The sequence below is a fragment of the Euphorbia lathyris genome, chromosome 1 (assembly GCF_963576675.1).
Source record: "Euphorbia lathyris chromosome 1, ddEupLath1.1, whole genome shotgun sequence".
NCBI classification, from domain to species: Eukaryota; Viridiplantae; Streptophyta; class Magnoliopsida; order Malpighiales; family Euphorbiaceae; genus Euphorbia; species Euphorbia lathyris.
Genome location: NC_088910.1, coordinates 83697881 through 83715759, shown reverse-complemented (window position 1 = coordinate 83715759; position 17879 = coordinate 83697881). Strand labels below are relative to the sequence as shown.

General features: G+C 33.7%; 1 protein-coding gene across 15 annotated transcripts; it reads right to left on the bottom strand.

The window, feature by feature from the left end:
* Window positions 1-4122: 4122 nt before the first annotated feature.
* On the bottom strand, window positions 4123-7636 carry LOC136204066 (uncharacterized). 15 transcript variants are annotated; one of them, XR_010675036.1, is made up of 9 exons: window positions 7514-7636; window positions 7268-7437; window positions 6464-6576; window positions 5998-6057; window positions 5737-5784; window positions 5414-5661; window positions 5117-5203; window positions 4653-4696; window positions 4123-4453 (listed from the first exon to the last, which is right to left on the bottom strand). XR_010675036.1 is itself a non-coding variant. In XM_065995253.1 (9 exons), the coding sequence occupies exons 6-9, from the start codon at window positions 5559-5561 to the stop codon at window positions 4420-4422; spliced, it is 309 nt and encodes a 102-aa protein (XP_065851325.1). In that variant the 5' UTR covers window positions 5562-5661; window positions 5737-5784; window positions 5998-6057; window positions 6464-6576; window positions 7268-7437; window positions 7514-7636; the 3' UTR covers window positions 4123-4419. The 15 variants fall into 15 exon arrangements, 5 of the variants coding, with proteins under 5 accessions (XP_065851325.1, XP_065851332.1, XP_065851347.1 ...); XR_010675034.1 differs by lacking the exon at window positions 4653-4696 and having other exon boundaries at window positions 5414-5448; window positions 5539-5661; XM_065995253.1 differs by having other exon boundaries at window positions 5418-5661.
* Window positions 7637-17879: the final 10243 nt, after the last annotated feature.

Sequence of the window (17879 nt, the reverse complement as noted above, 5' to 3'; positions counted from 1 at the left end):
ATGTTTGTTATCCCAAATTTTCTAACGATCTTCATCTTCATGGTTATGCCTTAAAACCTCACAACAATTCCTATAATTGGACATTCTTATCCGGCCAGCTTTCCGGACACTGATCTTTTGAATATCAATGCTAACCTAACCTCGCCAATTTTGGATTTGATTGATTGAATCATTGTAGTATTCCTTTGAGATATAAGCAAATAATAGATTCAAACCATTTAGAGGTTTTTGTGAGATATGATCTACAACATTCTTTATAATCTCCTCTCCCCTTTCATTAAAAGAAAAGTTGTTCACTATAGTCTCACTTTTATTTTCAATGGAAACTAAACACCAGAGATCATGATTACAAGAGTTACCAGCGCGGATCACTCACAGAAAAACGGTCGCAAAAACTCCACCTCTACTAAGCAACCCTAGTAGAGGATAATTGAAAAAAATGGAACAATATTAAATTATAATTAATATTATGTATTAATTCTTTAAAAAAAATATAATAGTATTAATTATTAATGAAGTGATATGTTGATCTTAGGCTTCATACTTAAATTTCCTAAACTTGTCCTAAAAGTTTGATTGACATTTTAAACTTACAAAGTCTCTTTAGTTCTCTCAACTTGCTTAAAATAATTTATTTGCCGTCTGGATTTGTTTAAAGTGATCTATTTCTCCCATGAATTTGCTTATGATGATCTATTTGTCCCTAAACTTGTTTAAATTGATATACATTTCAATTTATTTAAACTTATAAAAAAAATTCAAAACTTAAAAAATAACGGCCTAATTCACGATTCTAAATCTTTAAAACAAATTAACTTTCTATTTTTTTTACACATTTATGGCATATTTTATTATTATTTAGATTTAGGAACTTAATCATCAGAGGTGGAGCCAGAAATTTACGTTTGGGGGGCTAATTTTAGCTTTGCGGTTACTGTCAGAGTTAGTTTCAGAAGTTCAACCCGTTAGGGTTGGAAAATTATTTTTTTTGGCATTGAGCACCCTAAAGCTTCATCGTTTTGGTGTATTAAATGTTAAAAGGTTAAAATTGATGAGCTAAAAAGGAGTAAATATTTTTAATGTTTTATAAATCCAACGCTAAATTCTTATAATTTTTTTTAATCATGAATTTCTTATCATTTTCATAAAATAAAAAAATTTAGAAAAAAGAAACTAGTTTAAAAAGGTTAAGAAGTTCAAGAACACATAGAAAATTCAAGGGAAAATTACAAAATTTGGTCAAATGGGGGAGGCTCATTTACATATTTAGACCAATTACCTAAGTCATTACCTATCTAGGCTATTTATTTGTGACTTTTCCAAAATGCCCTTCATATATATATAACAACTTAGAAATTTCTTACTTTTTTCTTCTTTCTCTTTTCGTTTCTCTCTTCGATTCTTTCTTAGTTTACGAACTTGACACTCCATTTTTAATTATCGACTCATATATTCGTAAAATCTTTCTTCTTGCAAACTTGACACTCCATTTTTTATTATTTTGTATGTTTTTGCCAGGATAATACTTTCAGAACATGATTTTAGTTCGTAGTTTTGCAAACTGCGAAGCTTGTGAAGGTAAATACTACTTCACAGAATAAGTATTTCTTCACAGTTTTCGCAAACTGTGAAGCAAAATCATGTACTAAAGTAGTATTTACCTTCCGCAGACTTTGCAGTTTGCGAAAAATGCAAAGTGATTTATAACATTAAAATCATAACATTATCAAAATCATAACAACAAGATTGCAACAATAATTATAACATTAAAATCATAACAACAAGATTGCAACAATAATTATAACAATTAAATCATAACATTATCAAAATTTACAACGAGATTGCAACAATAATTTAAACCCTAAACCCCATCAATGGAGGAAGTGTGCTTTCAGAACAGAATGATTAGCAAAATGTGTGCTTCCAGTATATTTAGGAGAGAGTGTGCTTCTAGAATATTTACTAAGAAGTTCAGAAGCAAAAGGAACTAGAACATTTAGTCTTCACCATCTTCATCAAATCCTAATTACCCCTCACTATGATTGATACCTTTGTATTCAAGATAAACAGATCACTATAATTGATGCCTTTGTATTCAACCTTCATAAAAATTAAGTCATTTTAGGGAAATAATGAAAGAAAAGCTTCGTAGAAAACCAAATTGAAGTCTATGAAGAGAAATACACTTGAAAAATGATGATTTCTCTTCGCAGAAAGCGAATTTGCGAAGTCTGCGAAGAGAAATACAAGCTAAAAAATAATGATTTTGCTTCACAGGCTTCGCAAAATGTGAAGCAAAATCATTATGTGAAGTTATTTTCTGAAGAAAATATTACTTAAGAGGATGATTGTTCTTCGGAAGTTTTGCAAAATGTGAAGAAAACTCGTTCTGTGAAGCCATTTCTAGAAAGAGAGGAAGATGAAACAGGAGAAATACATTAGATAGTTACCTTATTTTCACATTTTGCCATTGAAATCGACAATAAACATATGATAACCGTAGAAGAACGTAGAATAATGATGCTTTCGATTAGCACAAGAAGAAAGAAACAAAGAGATGAAGAAGAAGAAACATGACTTCACAAAAACAGAGAGACAAAGAGAGGAAGAAGAGACAAGATGATGAAAAAATGGAGGTGATTCGCACAATATAAAGGAAAGAGGAAGATGAAACGTTAGACAGGAAGAGGGAGATGAAACGATGAAACCGATAGAAAAGAAGGGGGAAGATGAAAGGTTTGGGGTAATTTGGGAAAGTCATAAATATATAGTCTAGATATGTAATGACTTGGGTAATTGGTCTAAATATGTAAATGAGCCTCTCATTTGACACAGTTTTGTAATTTTTCCCAAATTCAATAAATAAATAAAAGCTTTAAAAGAAAAGTTTAATGATATTTGAATCCATTGATCTCTTGTATTAAAAAGTGTAGCCTAACCATCTCAACTATTTTAGAGTATTGTAATAATACTACAAATACACCAATATGAACGAAAATTAAGAGGGGCTGCAAACTACCGGAACACCACTACTCAAGGGTGGAGCCGACGGTCGGAGCCCCCTAAGCTCTGGGCTGGCTCCGTCCATGTTAATCATGGCAATTTAAGCAAGTTTACAGAGCTAATGAGACGCCATGTAAATTTAGAGAGTCAATCATACTTTTTGTACAAGTTCAAAATACCAATTGATCTTCCTAATACAATAGATTATTAAGTTTTATTGATATAATATATGAATTTAAGGAGACCTCCAATTCATATTTGAACACGTGTATTGTGACCCGGTTTAATAATTAAAATAGTGAGGTCTTTTATAATATGTGTGAGTCCATATTACATATGATAAAAGAATATATGAAAGGTCTTCCATTTGACATGGAAACCCGAATGTTTCTAACAATTTTCTGAATTTAAATTATAATAAACGATATTAATTAAATTTTCTTTATGAAAATATTGTAAAGATATTAACTACTTTTTTTATCTATATGGAAACCCGTGAAATCAAATATATTTTTTTTAATCAATACTAGGATTTAAATTAACGAGACATTAATATCCTCAAGAATAATAATTGATAACCAATCTGGCAAATCAAAGAATGAAAAAAAAATACTAGTGGGAAAGAGTTTTCTGGCTACATAATGATCCACTCTATTCGCTAGTCTAGGAACAAATGATACCGAAATTGTATTACTTTGCATAATTTCTTTGCAATCCTCTATCAAATCTCCAACAAATATTATTTTTTCCTTTCCAATTAAGAATATCTATTCACTACAAAAAAAAAACACTTTTACCGACGGTTTTTTGGTACATTAGCGACGGTTTCAACCGTCGCTATGTATATTAGCGGCGGTTTTAAAAATCGTCGGAAAAGTGTTGTCATTGTGACTGTTGCTACGTTTAGCGACGGTTTTACTACAGCATCGAGGTAAGGTTTTCTATTAGCGACGCCTTCTAATGGCGGTTTAAACCGCCCCTAGAATCGATTTCCATTAAAAAAATTACCGACAGAAAATCGGTTAGTAATCCCTCGCTAACTTTCTGGTGTCCAAATTTGAATTGTACAGACAAAATGGTTTCTGATCAGTAATACCATACATCTGATACAAATTTAAATTTAGTGCCCAATATAAATTGTGCTTCCCATTTATCTGATTCAAAAAATTCTAAGTCTCGTACAAATTCGTGTATAGTACAACAATAATATCAAAATTCGATTAAATACATACCACGGCCTAAAGGATTCCCTAACTCAACAACCTCTCTACATCCCAAAGCAACTACAAAAGCAAAGGTGATTACAACAGGGTTATGAAAGTTAATGTTGAGGTGCAAATGGTAATAGGATAGATCATGCTTGGCTCAGTGAAATCCTACTGATAACTATTTTCCCATTATCTGGAATTTGACTCACTAGTGTGGCGGTGTCTTGAATATGCCTTTAGATCTACAAAACAAAAATCATGTCAAGAAATGCAACGAAATAAGAATAAGAAGTAAGGCTATGGAAGAGCACCATGCAAATTTGAAATGTAAGGCTATTAAAAGTACTTGGCCTAATAAAAAAGCATATAGAATAAATTAAGATTGGCTAAATCAATCATATAAATGCATAAAAAGAAGCAAATTTAGGCATATAGGCAAACCTTGAGGGAAAATAAGGGCCCACAGTCATATATATCTCCAAGCTCTTCTCAATTTATAAACCACAAAGAGAAAAATGCAATAATAGGTCTTAGAAATTTGAAAGAATCCACAACAAACTAACATAAAATCGCATGAAAATGGTCAAATCATTGAATAGAGACCAAAACCTATGAAGCAAGCAAGAAAACTAGATCTGATGCTACATATGCAACTTTCATCTTTCTCAATTTTATTTATGTGTTTTCTACCACTCATCATTCATATTATGTTCAAATGGAGTGTACAAAGTTATATCCCGTCAAGGTTTATTTCAATTAGATAATATTTCATAAAATACTAAGCATTTCAATTAGATAACATTTCATAAAAGAGAGTAATGAAGAACGAAGACACGTTTACAATTCCCGCTCCCTAAAAGCACATAAACAGAACTGGCAGAATGAGATAGAGAGAGAAAGCTTACTAATTGCAAAGCTGTTCTGCTATGCTCTTCAGGCAGCCATGACAGAGATTCAAGTTTCTCCTCCACCTTTGAAAGTTCTCCAGCAAGCTACAGGATGGCAAACACGAAGAAGCAGAATGAGAATCAATTCAAATCACATATTATAAAAATGGAATTGCATAGAAAGTATCTTCATGGATTTTCGTGATCAATTACTTATAATTTGTAGAAGTTTGTAAAAGATACAATTTATAACAGATTAGAAATAAAAGATTAGAGACTCAATCCACCAAATTCGAAAAGATTGGGGCTTTTTACCTACGTAATTATAGCAAGAAGCATTATAGCATTGACTGCTGAGGCAAGCAAATGAAAAGAGATTTAGTAATGTAGAGAGATGAAAGGTAACATACATAGATGAACAATAACCACAAGTAAGAGACCCGTGAATGAGAATTGGCAGCATTCTAGCTCATGGACATAAAACATGCCTTAGTTTGTACTCTATGCCAAACACTGGCATAGAGTACAGTTTCTATCATGCCAAACACTAGCATTACATACATCTGCATTTAAAATATATCAGAAAACAAAACCTCCAATTTTCACATATCATAGAAGGGTATGAAAATGGAAAGTACCTGGTAGCTTCCAATAACATGAACTGGTGAGGCAGAGAGCCACCAACGCTGAGCGAAACAGTGAGATAGAGACTCGTCATTGTACAGTAAAAAATCTAAATAGCTTGAAGCATGATATAAATAATTAATTTCTATCAATAATACATAAAAATAGCCAAATTGATCCAAGCCATTTCTACTGCTTTACTGCTAGCTAACCATAAAGTAAAAAAATTAAAATTTTCATTCGAAACAATGTTTGCATGGCTTTGTTAAACTTACTTGTATTAAGATAGCAGAAACTTGTTCTCAGTGCTCTTCTGGAACCTCTAAAGGTGGCCCCTGAATATGTTTTCAACAGTAAGATAAATGTTGTACAAGACATCGAAGAAGGTAAGCATTAAGAGATATAAGATAGGTTGGCTATATCTTACCAAAAAAAAAAAACAAAAAGATAGGTTGGCTATACATAATTGCTAGAATCAAAGTCTGTCACATAAATACAACTTATGGCAGCTTATGTGTAATTTTAAACAATGAAAGGAAATTCCAAAGTCACATACAAGGCCTTGAAATTCTTGGCAGATATGCACACATAGCAGATTACAGGTGCAGTGAGCAAATTTCTAGACTTTATAGTTGAGAATCAATGAGAGGCACACTGATTTGCAGAACTGCATGTATAAGGATGCCACACCAGCTTGCCTCCAAAACTTGGATTAGGACAGAGCTGTGATAGAAAGGATACCTTCTAAAAGTCTCTGTTATTCAAGGTGCTTCGTTGCTAATTTCTTAGTCAGATGACAACTCATCTTCCTCTTGCACTCCGTCGTTGTACTTGACAGCTAAGTTCAACATCTCCTGCTCATTGCAAACCCTTATCACATTAATTCTAACATATTACTTAGTTTAATACATTGCACAAGAATAATGATGTTATATTAACATAAGTTAATACGTGATTTCGTTAGGCCTATCGCAGGGAGAACCTACAAATTTTTTTTTTGAAAGAGTACAATACTATGGATATACTGTTAGTCCAATTGTAATTTGTATGTATGGGATAGCACCTTAGTGTAATCAAACACATAAATTCAAACTAGAGGCATTAAGACTTCCGAGAGAGTTCAATAAAATCAAATTGAAAGAGTGAGCACATTTTTGTATACATTATCATGAAAATTGATGTTAAGAAATGTTCTCTTTTTAACTCATAGTTAGCATCACTAACAATAATCAAAACAGAACCGACATATTCATACACTAACCTTACTTTCCTTTATGCTACAAACAAACAATTTATGCTCAAAACAAGCAATTGTAAAGGGTCAATGAAAACCAAATTGAACTGTATGTACTTATTTATTTAATGCTTTCTACATAGAGTGAGATCATCTTAAAGCCTTGGATGCTTCATGGGCGTGCATTCTATCAAGAAGCTGAGCTAAAAGAGTTAGAATTCTGTAACATTTTTCAACAGTTCCTGTGGATATACGGTGTATTTTTCTAATCTCTACAGACCCAGCAAAACCAGCCAACAACTAATCTTTACCTAGGATATGCGAAATTGACAGGTAGAGTTTAAGGCCATCGAGAGAGAGAGAGAGAGTATATGGGTTCTGCCTTTGAAGGAGAGAAACCGAGAGAGATCCTAAATCAGAAGGATCACCGTCGTTGTCATTGTTAGATCACCAACACCTTTAAGAGGCGGCGAGAAGTGAACTGAAAAAGAAGCTAGGGTTAGAAGAAGATGTGAGAAATCGACAGACTAAAAGAGAATCGAAGAAGGCAAACTTACCATAGCAATGATGTCGCCCTGAAGCAGAGGCCCCAAACTAAGATAGAACGCCATAGAGAGAGTTACCGGCGTTGAGGTTGAACGATGAGTTCTTTAGGTTTTCAGATTTTTGAGAGCATGAAAATTTTTCTTCGGGCCACGTCAGTATGGGCTTGACTGTTACTAAAGTGAAATAGACTAATATGGGCTGTTCATTAACAAAGCCCATGGACAGTTTAGAAAAGTGCTGCTACAAAAGTGTTGCTAAAGGTCTGTTTTTTTAGTGATTTTGGTATTTTTTTTTAGAACAAAGTAAAAAAAAATTCACCTGGTTTGTATTATTTGGAGGGTTAATTTCAAAAAAGGTTATGTGGTTTTATGTTTTTGCAGATCAGTACTTGTAGTTATTTTTGTTACAAACGGAACTTTGTGATTTACAAAAATTTCATTTTTTTTTGTTGACTTTGCCAAATTTGGCCAATAATGACTTTAAAATGAAATTTTTAAAGAATTAAATATGATACCAAACAACTTCTGTTCTTGAAAATTTTCATTCTGAGGTCGTTATCCGCTAAATTTGGCAAATGGAAATGTTTCAAACCACAGGGTTCGGTTTGTAACAAAAAAAAATCACAAATACCGATCTGCAAAAACATGAAAACCACATGACATTTATTTGAAACTAACTCTATTTGCAAATAGAGATATATGGTTTTAAAATTTGCAAGTGAACGAACGTACTCTATATGTTTTTTTAAAACAAAGTATTTGAAAGGAATAATGACCAAAATTAACCTTAACGTTTCAATAGAAGTGCAGATTTAGCCATAATTAATGAAATAGTACAAATTTAGCCCTAACATTTCAAAACAAGATCAATTTTAGTAATGTGTTACCGAAAATTTGAAAAAAATTGCTTTGACTCTTATTTAACTGTTATATCGGACATTCCAAGCAAGTTTATCGGTAAACTGAAGTAGTTGCGTATATTTTTATTGGTTATAAGACAATAAGTATTTTAGATATTGTCACAAATTTATTTGTAATTAACTTAATTGTTAGCATTTTAACAATTTTTTTGCAATTGCGTTAGTAACATACTAAATATCTTAAGCATAATTAATGTTTGGAATGTCTGAAGTGACAATTAAATAACAGTCAACCCAATTTTTTCTAATTTTCGATAATATAAGACTAAAATTGACCTTATTTGAAAATATTAGGATTGAATTTGCATCATTTAATATGTTATAGTTAAATTTGTGCTTCCCTTTAAAACGTTGATGTTAAATTTGATCTTTATCCACATTTTGAATTATACTTTTTTTTAATTACATTTACATATTTACAAAACAAAGACTCCAATATCGAATTGTAGTTTTGTAAAATGAACTTAACTATCAATTAGTTCATAAACTGTCAAAAAGTAAAAAAACGTAAAATGTCCATTATCTGATTTATGATTTCGATTCAGAGAGTTGTGTTTTATCGATAGGTAAGAAAAATTTGTTTATTAAGATACAAATGTAATTAATTATAACGGTCTAATTTGAAATACTTTATTTTATAAAGGGATAAGCTACCAAAATATGACTATGGTTTTTTGGGAATTATCAATTTAGGCTCAACGTACAAAATAATATCAATATAAACTTAACATTTAAAAAAAGGTACAAATTTAGATCTTGATAACGGAACGAGAGGCGTCATTGATATTACTTCATTAAGTCCTGTCAATTGTATGTGGAAGGAGAAATCAGAACTTAACGGAGTAATAGGAATGACGTGTCCAATCCGTTACTGAGGTCTAAATTGATACTTTTTTTTAACATTAAGCATATATTGGTGCTATTTTGTACGTGAAGCTTAAATCGATACTTTTCCAAGAAAAAAAACGTAAGCATATTTTGGTATCTTATCCCTTTTATAAATAAAATATATAAAGATCTTTTTTTTAAATTAAAGGATGCTTAGATTAATGGTCCGAAGACTGACAAAATTGTAGCATTACATGTGAAAAGAAACTCGGAATACTATTGAAAACAGAAGAACAAGTGGAGAAACGGGATGCCCTAGCCATAGCATGGGCCAAACCATTAGCTTGTCTTCGAATGAACCTGACTGAGTAAGAGTCATTTGTGTGCAGTAAAGCTCGGCATAAGGAGATCAGATCCCCAAACTCCGAGTTATCGGGTAAGTTGGAATTAACAGCTTCAACGACCTGTAACGAATCTGATTCGAAGATCACATTGGCGAGAGCTTGCTCGCATGCCCATTCCAGCGAGTCTAGCAAGGTTGAGGCTTCACTTTCCCTAACCGTAGGACAATATCCAAGCTTAGCAGTGCGACCCCTGATGAAGAGGCCCTAGGAGTTGCGCAGAATGCCCCAATTCCCGCCCCTCCTTCCGAAGCGAAAAATGCAGCATCTAAATAGTAGGATAAAAATACAGATGGCGGAGATGCCACAGTATGCAGTGTGCTTATGTATTGATCTGTGGATCACTAGTTCTGTCCCTAGGTCCTCACAATTTCTGAGCCTGAAGCCAGTCGTATAACACTGATTGTGCGATAAAGTGAATGTTAGAGGGGCTAGCTATTAGCTGGTTCCAAAGACGATCATTACGCGCATGCCAGAGGCTCCAGAGTAGCATCAGAAATTTATCCTTGGTGGTTGTCGAACTAACCAAAATGATTTTGGAGATGAAGTGCGGGAAATTATTAGCCCCCATTGTCGCTTCCTTAACTAAATCACCAAGGTGGGAAATTCGCCAAACTTCTTGAATAAGTGTCGCTCATCTTCCCACGGCCCTTGACACAGAACGCAGTAGCTGTCAATCGGAACGCCTCTATTTAGCAGGGTAACTTTGGCAGGGATGCAGCTTCGGTATAATTTCCAGCCAAAATAACGTACTTTTAGTGGAGTCGACGCCTCCCATAGACATTTCCACTCTCCATCCACATGGTCTCTCTCAGATCCCTCCATTTTCACAGCGAGTTGGTAGGCGCTCTTCACTGAGTAAATGCCTTTCGAGTGAGGGTGCCAAATTACCATATCTGATAGGTTGGTTCGACGGGATGATAACTTCTCCATCTCCCTAATATCGCGGTCTACGAACAGGTCTTCCAGGAGCTCCAAGTCCCACTCCACCTTGTTAGGAATAAATAGATCACAGACTTTGAGGTTTTCGAGCATGTCGATCCTTGGGGTAAGAACCGTGTGGTTCGAATCATCTTAGAGCCATTTATCATTCAAACATTGATAGAGCAGCCATCTCCAAGTTTCCATCTAAATAACAAGTTGAGAGCTTCAAATACTCTGCCATATGTAACTAGGCGAGTGACCCAAAGGGGCACTCAGAAAATCCCATTTGGGATAGTATTTAGCTTTAAAGACCCTGCTGGCGAGAGAAGTGGGATCCTTAAGAAGACGCCACCCTTATTTTCCCAACACTGCCAAGTTGAAGGCAGTAAAATTCCTGAAGTTAAGGCCACCAAACAGTTTCGGTACATATATTATGTCCCACGCCATCCAATTTAACCCGCGTTCACTCGATTTCTTATTTCCCCACCAAAAGGAGTTACTTTTCTGCAATTCATCAGTAGTAGAAGTCGGCATCATGAAAGACACTCATAAAGTATACAGGGATAGCTTGTCCAACAGTCCGAATAAGAGTTGCTTTGCCAGCCTTAGACAAAGGTCTCCCCCCACTGTTGTAGCCGCTGCCAAAGTTGAGCTCTGAGTTGTCCAAATATGGCTTTCTTCTAGCTGCCAACAAGGGATGGAAGCCTAAGATACTTGCTTGTATTGATAGGATTAGAGACTTGAAGGATATAAGAGACACCTTGCATAAGTTAAGAAGGCACATTTCTACTGCACATGATCCCTGATTTTGCTAAATTGACTGCTTGGCCTGAAGCTCTTTCATAAGAGGTCAGAATTTGTTTAATTCTTCGTGCTTCAGAGATGTTAGCCTAAAAAAATAGAAATGCATCATCCTCAAATAAAAGGTGAGTGATGGAGGATGCACCCCTAGAGACCCGACATCCATGGATATGGCCTCGTGATTCTGCATAGGACAGTAGGGTAGATAGGCCCTCCATGCAAAACAGGAAAATATATGGGGGTAATGGATCTCCTTGTCTGAGCCCCCACTTTGGTGAAATTGGTCCAACCAGCTGATTGTTGACTTTAACCATATACTGGACCGACGAGACATACAACATAATCAAACTGACCCATCTCTACGTAAAGCCCAGTTTCAACATGATTTCCCTCAGGTAATTCCAGTCGACCCTATTGTGGGCCTTACTCATATCCAATTTTAGAGCCACGTGACCACTTTTCTTCACAACATTACGGTTAAGGCTATGAATAATTTCAAAGGCAATCAACACATTATCGTGAATTGAACGGTCTTTGATGAATGCAAATTGAGTGTCAGAGATGATGGATGGTAGCACACACATGAGGCGATTTGACATAGCCTTAGATATACTTTTGAACAGCACATTACATAAAGCTATTGGTCTCAAATATTTCATATCCTCGGGGCTCTCATATTTGGGAATTAGAGAGATAATAGTATGATTAAGCCCAGGAGGAAACATACCTTAAATGATCCAGGCGTTGCCAGCCTCAAAAATTTCATCTCCAATCATGTCCCAAAATTGCTGAAAGAAGCCTAGATTGAAACCATCAGGTCCAGGAGCCTTATCTGGATGCATTCCGAATAAATTTTTCTGAAATTCCTCGTTGGTAAAGAGTATTGGGGTTTAATGTCCTATAGACAATTGTTCTAGGATATAAACCAGCTGTAAATGAATTGTTCTTTATGTCATTTGTTTTAATAAGATATGGTTTCATAACTGTATAAAGGCAACCTCTTTTAAAGAGCTAAATAAGTCTAATAAAAGGAAATCCCTAAGTTTATTTAAAGTGATTATAAAGTGTTCATACAAGCATGAAGTGAGACGAAAAATTATAATAAACTAATAAACTTAAAATAAGCCCAAGTCAAGTGATATGTTTTGAATAGGGATTGATATAACACTGTTGAGACTTGCATGTAACAATGTTTTTTGTCGAGACAGAGAGCTGATCTCACAAGCTTCAGATATGCAGATATCTGGACAGTTACATGGATCTAATGAAAGGGGTTCATTAGGATTGGGGACCCGACTTGAGATAACAGGATGGGTAGATTTATCCTTGTCACCTATTCATCTCATTGGTATTAATAGGTATAAGTAATCCTAAGATTCAAAGGAATGTTAATTAGTGATTCTGGATTATGGAAGCTGATGCTTTGATCTTGTTATAACACAATCCATAACAGGTATGACTCTGGGGTGTGTACGGCAGACATTGGGTATCACATGAAGTAATTGCAGGATAGTTATACATTGGATTGAGCATTTGTCACTCCTGATAAATGGGAGATACGTCCAAGGATCGCTTGTGGAAGACTTAACTCTAAATCCTTGCAAGGTGATAGCTTAAGACATGAAATGCAGATTTCACTTAACCTATCTAATTGGAGTTAACTCGGCCTGTACAAGTAAAACGAACGTCTCGCTATATATGACTTGACATTGCCCATAGTCATAAGATTCTGTTCAAGGATGTAGTTGATGAAGGATTGAATTATACTGTAACTAATATGGAAAGGTCAACGACAGAATCAACCTGTCTTCTTATAGCTCTGGGGGAATGTTTCGGATCTGCCAATCACAGTTTGCGTACTTATGCCGTTATACAAAGATTAAATATAATTTTAAGAAATTAATTTAATAGTTGTATACGGCTAGAAGCAATAAGAACCTAATGGGTCACACATAAGACTTGGAACCTAAAAGAGAAACAGATGTTAATTAATTGACAGAAGCCCAACTGAGTCCGCTAAGGCCCAGTAGCAAGGGGGGCGATTTTATGTGCTATGTCACATAAAGGAATTAATTTATTTTTAAACAATTATAATTAGATTATGGTTATGAATTAAATTAATTATAGGATAAATAAGTTAGGAGGTTTAATGAGATTAAATTGCTTCTATTATTATCCTATTAATAAGTTATTATTATCTTTATATTTAGATATAATTACAGATAATAACAATAAGAGTTTTATTCTGAATTAAATTCTTATTCAGTAACCTAATTCTATCTGACTAGGGTTTAGATGGAAGAAACTATATAAACCCCCTTTAGCTGTAAATTTCGGCTACCCTAGTCTCCCCTGCAGACTGAGAATTTCGACCCTACAGTAGAGGACGAAATTCCACCGATTGCTTCTGAATCAATTGATTTCATATCTTTCCTTTTTCTCTTTGATCTTGTGTTGATTAATTAGAGGCAATCTATCTTGATTGATATTACTTGGTTGAGTTCTAATTGTTTACTTATATGTTTTGTTATGTTCATGAATGTAGAAAAGACATACAAAAGGAGAAATTCGTTTTGCTCATCCTACATCAAGTCAGTTCACAATTTCACGGATTACCGGAGATTGAACCGTCGGATCGTCACGATTTCTGGACAGAAGCTTCTAGACATATTCTTCCACGTTTCCACCTTTGGGATTGTCATTCAGAGGTCTGGAAGGTCTGTTCGGGTAGGGACAGATTGGTAGACAGTTTCCATCTCTTTTGAAGTTGTGGGCACTTCGTTTGCAACGGTAGATTGATCATCATAAAGGTATTTATGTTCAATCCCTCCTTATATGAAATAACGATTAACGGATCTTGGAAAAAGGAAATAGATAAAAAATTTATATTTCCACTGCCAAACGTTTGCCTATTTTCCATCAGTGGTATCAGAGTCTGCGTTAAATCCGTTATTTCATATATGAAAATAAAAGGGTTTTTCAATCAGATTGAATAGATTTATTGTTAGGTTAATTAATCAATTAGATTCGGTTAATTAATCTAAATATAAATGGTTAAGATGAGATTAAGATATACGTGTTTTGTGGATTAAGGGTTTAACCGTTTGAATCGTTAAAAGAGTTAATTCGATTAATCTTTGAAAAATTTGATTTTGTTAACGATTTAAAACGAAACGGTTAGAATCGATTAATTAGATATATATTTGGAAAAGGTTATATAAATATAACTGAGTTTTATATATATATATATATATATATATATATATATATATATTCGAAATTAAAATTCAAATTTTTAATTAAAAGAGTTTTGATTTAAACAATTAGTCAAATAAAAGTTTTATTTAACTAAAAGAGTTTAATTTAATTTAAAAGAAAAGGATATTGCTGTACACAGCAATTGCTGTGTACAACAATAATATTGCGCAGCAACATTGCTGCGCAATATTGTTGCGGCAGCATTGCTGCCTCTTTTGGCAGCAATGCTGCCCTCTTGGTCGCGGATGTGATCCGCGACGGGGACGAACCCGATTTTTGTCCCCGTCACGTCTAATCTGAGTTTCTGATTTTTTCAAAAAAAATATTTTGATTTTTCAGAAAATTGAAATTTGATATTATATAGAATTAATTGATCCACATGATTTAATCATTGTCTATTTTAAATTGTATAGATTGAATTCAGTTGTCTAATTAAGATGTTTTGATACGGCTAATTAGATAAACTATTTCATTGATACAAAATTAAAATTTAGGAACAACGAATCAGCCCATATGAATTTATTAATTGTTATAATTAATAAAAGGATATGGTAATGGTATGTGTTTTAATTTGATTTTGCGAACCGTTTTGTGCTTAATAAATATACTTGATATATTAGTTAATCACGTTAAATGGTTTTGGTAAAATGATTAAACACAATGATGAATAATCTCTCGTCTTAAAAGTTTTGTGTTCTGGAATTGATTTTACAAAGTTTAATTATTTGTATGTGATACAGTTCAATTAAACATGTTAAATAATCTTGGTAAAATAATTGAACACAAATAATTAATATTTTGTATAGTTGTATTTTGAAGTGTCTAATTAAGTTTATATTGGATAGTAAAGTTAAAATATAGATGATACAAAATTAATTAAAGGTTAATTAGATAGTAAAGTTAATTAAAGGACTAAATTGAAAATGTAATTAATCTGAAGGTTTAATTTGATTAACTTAAATATTACATAAAAGGTTTATGTAATCAACCAATTAAATTTATTTAATTGAGTCTTTGCATGTTTGGAGTTATGGACATATTTGGACCCTCTATAATAGTTATCTAGTCTTTTGGTATTTTTGGAAAATAGGACCTGTGTGTCCTGCCTTATCTACCCTCTATTATAATTTCTCTTCTCATCTAAGTCCCTTCAAATTAGTTGAAGTATTCTTTAGTAGTATAGAAATTGATGTTGATGTAATTTCAAGGCGCCAAGGAAAAGATGGAGGACTTGGAGGATAAATATGTAATAGTTAGTATTTACCCTAGGGTGACCTTTATTCCGTTTCTGGCTCAACGGAATAATTTAGATGATATGTCCATAACTACCAATGTAAATTGTATTTGTCTGATGTATGCTAAAGCAAATCAAGACTAGGTTAGATTATGAGACTTAAAATAAAAATCTCTCGCTAATTAAAAGTTAAGTAAATAAGCAAGTTATTAAAATTGGTTGCCCCTCCCTAATATTATAATTCAGCCGGCAGTACTGGGGGCTTTTGGATTGTTGAGTAAACTCAAGCTCGGGGTCTTATGGTAACACCTGAATTATCGAAAATCGCTTTTTCATGAATATGGGGTAATACTTAAATTAGATTATGATAATTGGATGGGTAAACTCATGTTGTCATAAACTAATGGGCAATATGGTTGGGATTAATATGAAAAACATATTAGTTACTAATGTGCTTAGTAACCCAATAACCTAGGAATCGCATTGTTGATGTGATTGATTGTATGAATCTACCTAACAAATGAGACTAGCTTGTTGAGTAAACTCAAGGTGAAATTTCAGGAGTTAGGATCCTAGCTCACTAAAAAGGATTTGTGAAATTCTTCGAATTAATATGAAGAGCTATTAATTTGGCAAAATAGTGGGAGCAATTTAAAATGAATTAAAAAATCTATAATTTTAAATTGATATACTTTAAAGCAAATGAATAAACATACGTCACTCTATCTCACTCTCAAGTTAAAGTAAATACTCTGAATCATCATATCTAAAATGGATCTACATAATATTTTAACCGATAACAAATTGAATAGTTCAAAATTCACCGACTAATTTGGCAAACTCAAAATTGTTTTGAAGTTCGAAAAGATTGGGCATGCCGATGCCCTAGTAGATGATGCTCCTGTCAAAAAGATTGATGTTTGCTGGAAGCACCAGTCAGATGACGAACATACAGGATGTATCACACTTGCAGCTATGACACTTTGTGTCAATACGATTGATAACATCACTGAAGCTTTCTAGTATTAGATTTGAATTAAGTGTCGACTTAGTTCTGCGATCCCTCCTGAAGATTTATTCATAAGCTCATCATGAATAAACTCAAAGACCTCTATAGAAGAGCTCTTGAATATGCTCAAGTCAGTTGAGCCCAAATCTTAAGAAAGTGATGTAAGCACTTGGTATTGAGGGATCTCACAAGTGAAAAGGGAAGTTTCCCAATTCTAAAGAACCCAAGTCAATAAATGCAAGTAGGGAATGCCACCAATATGGTAAAGAAAGGAAATGGAAGAAGAACTGTAAGAAGTACTTAGACTCTCTCTAGAAGACGGGTCAGGATGGTGCTTTTACATTTGGAATTAAAAGATAGATAATTCAACCTACTTGTGGGAATGTCACCTAGGCCATATAAACAAAAGACACATGTAAGTCTTGTTTAAAGGCAAATATGACAAATGACACCCTTTAGCAATAAAGGAGAATGTGTATCTGACACTCTAGGACTAGTACATTCAGATGTAGTTAGTCATATATCAACACAAGTAAAGAAAAGGTTCAGTCGCTTCATTAGTTTCATAAGATGATCATATCAGATATTGATACATCTTCTTGATGAAGCATAAGTTAGAAGCTTTTGAGAAAGTTCAAATGATTCAAGAATGAAGTAGTAAATCAAACAAGAAAGACTATTAAAGTACTTCGATTAGATCGAGGCAGAAAATGTTTTTCAAATGATTTCCTGAATTATCTAAATGAATATGGATTCATTCACAATGGACTCCTCCGTATACACCACGATGTATCTGAAAGGAGAAATTGTACCCTATTAGATATAGTATAATCCATGATGAGTGTAACCTCTCTTCCAAAGTTGTTCTAGGGCTACACCTTGGAAATCGCCTTATGTACCTTAAACCGAGTATCCACAAAATCCGCCAGTTCTATTCCATTTGAATTGTTCATGGAAAAGGAAATCCAGTTTCTCTTTTATGAGAGTTTAGGGGTGGTCAGCA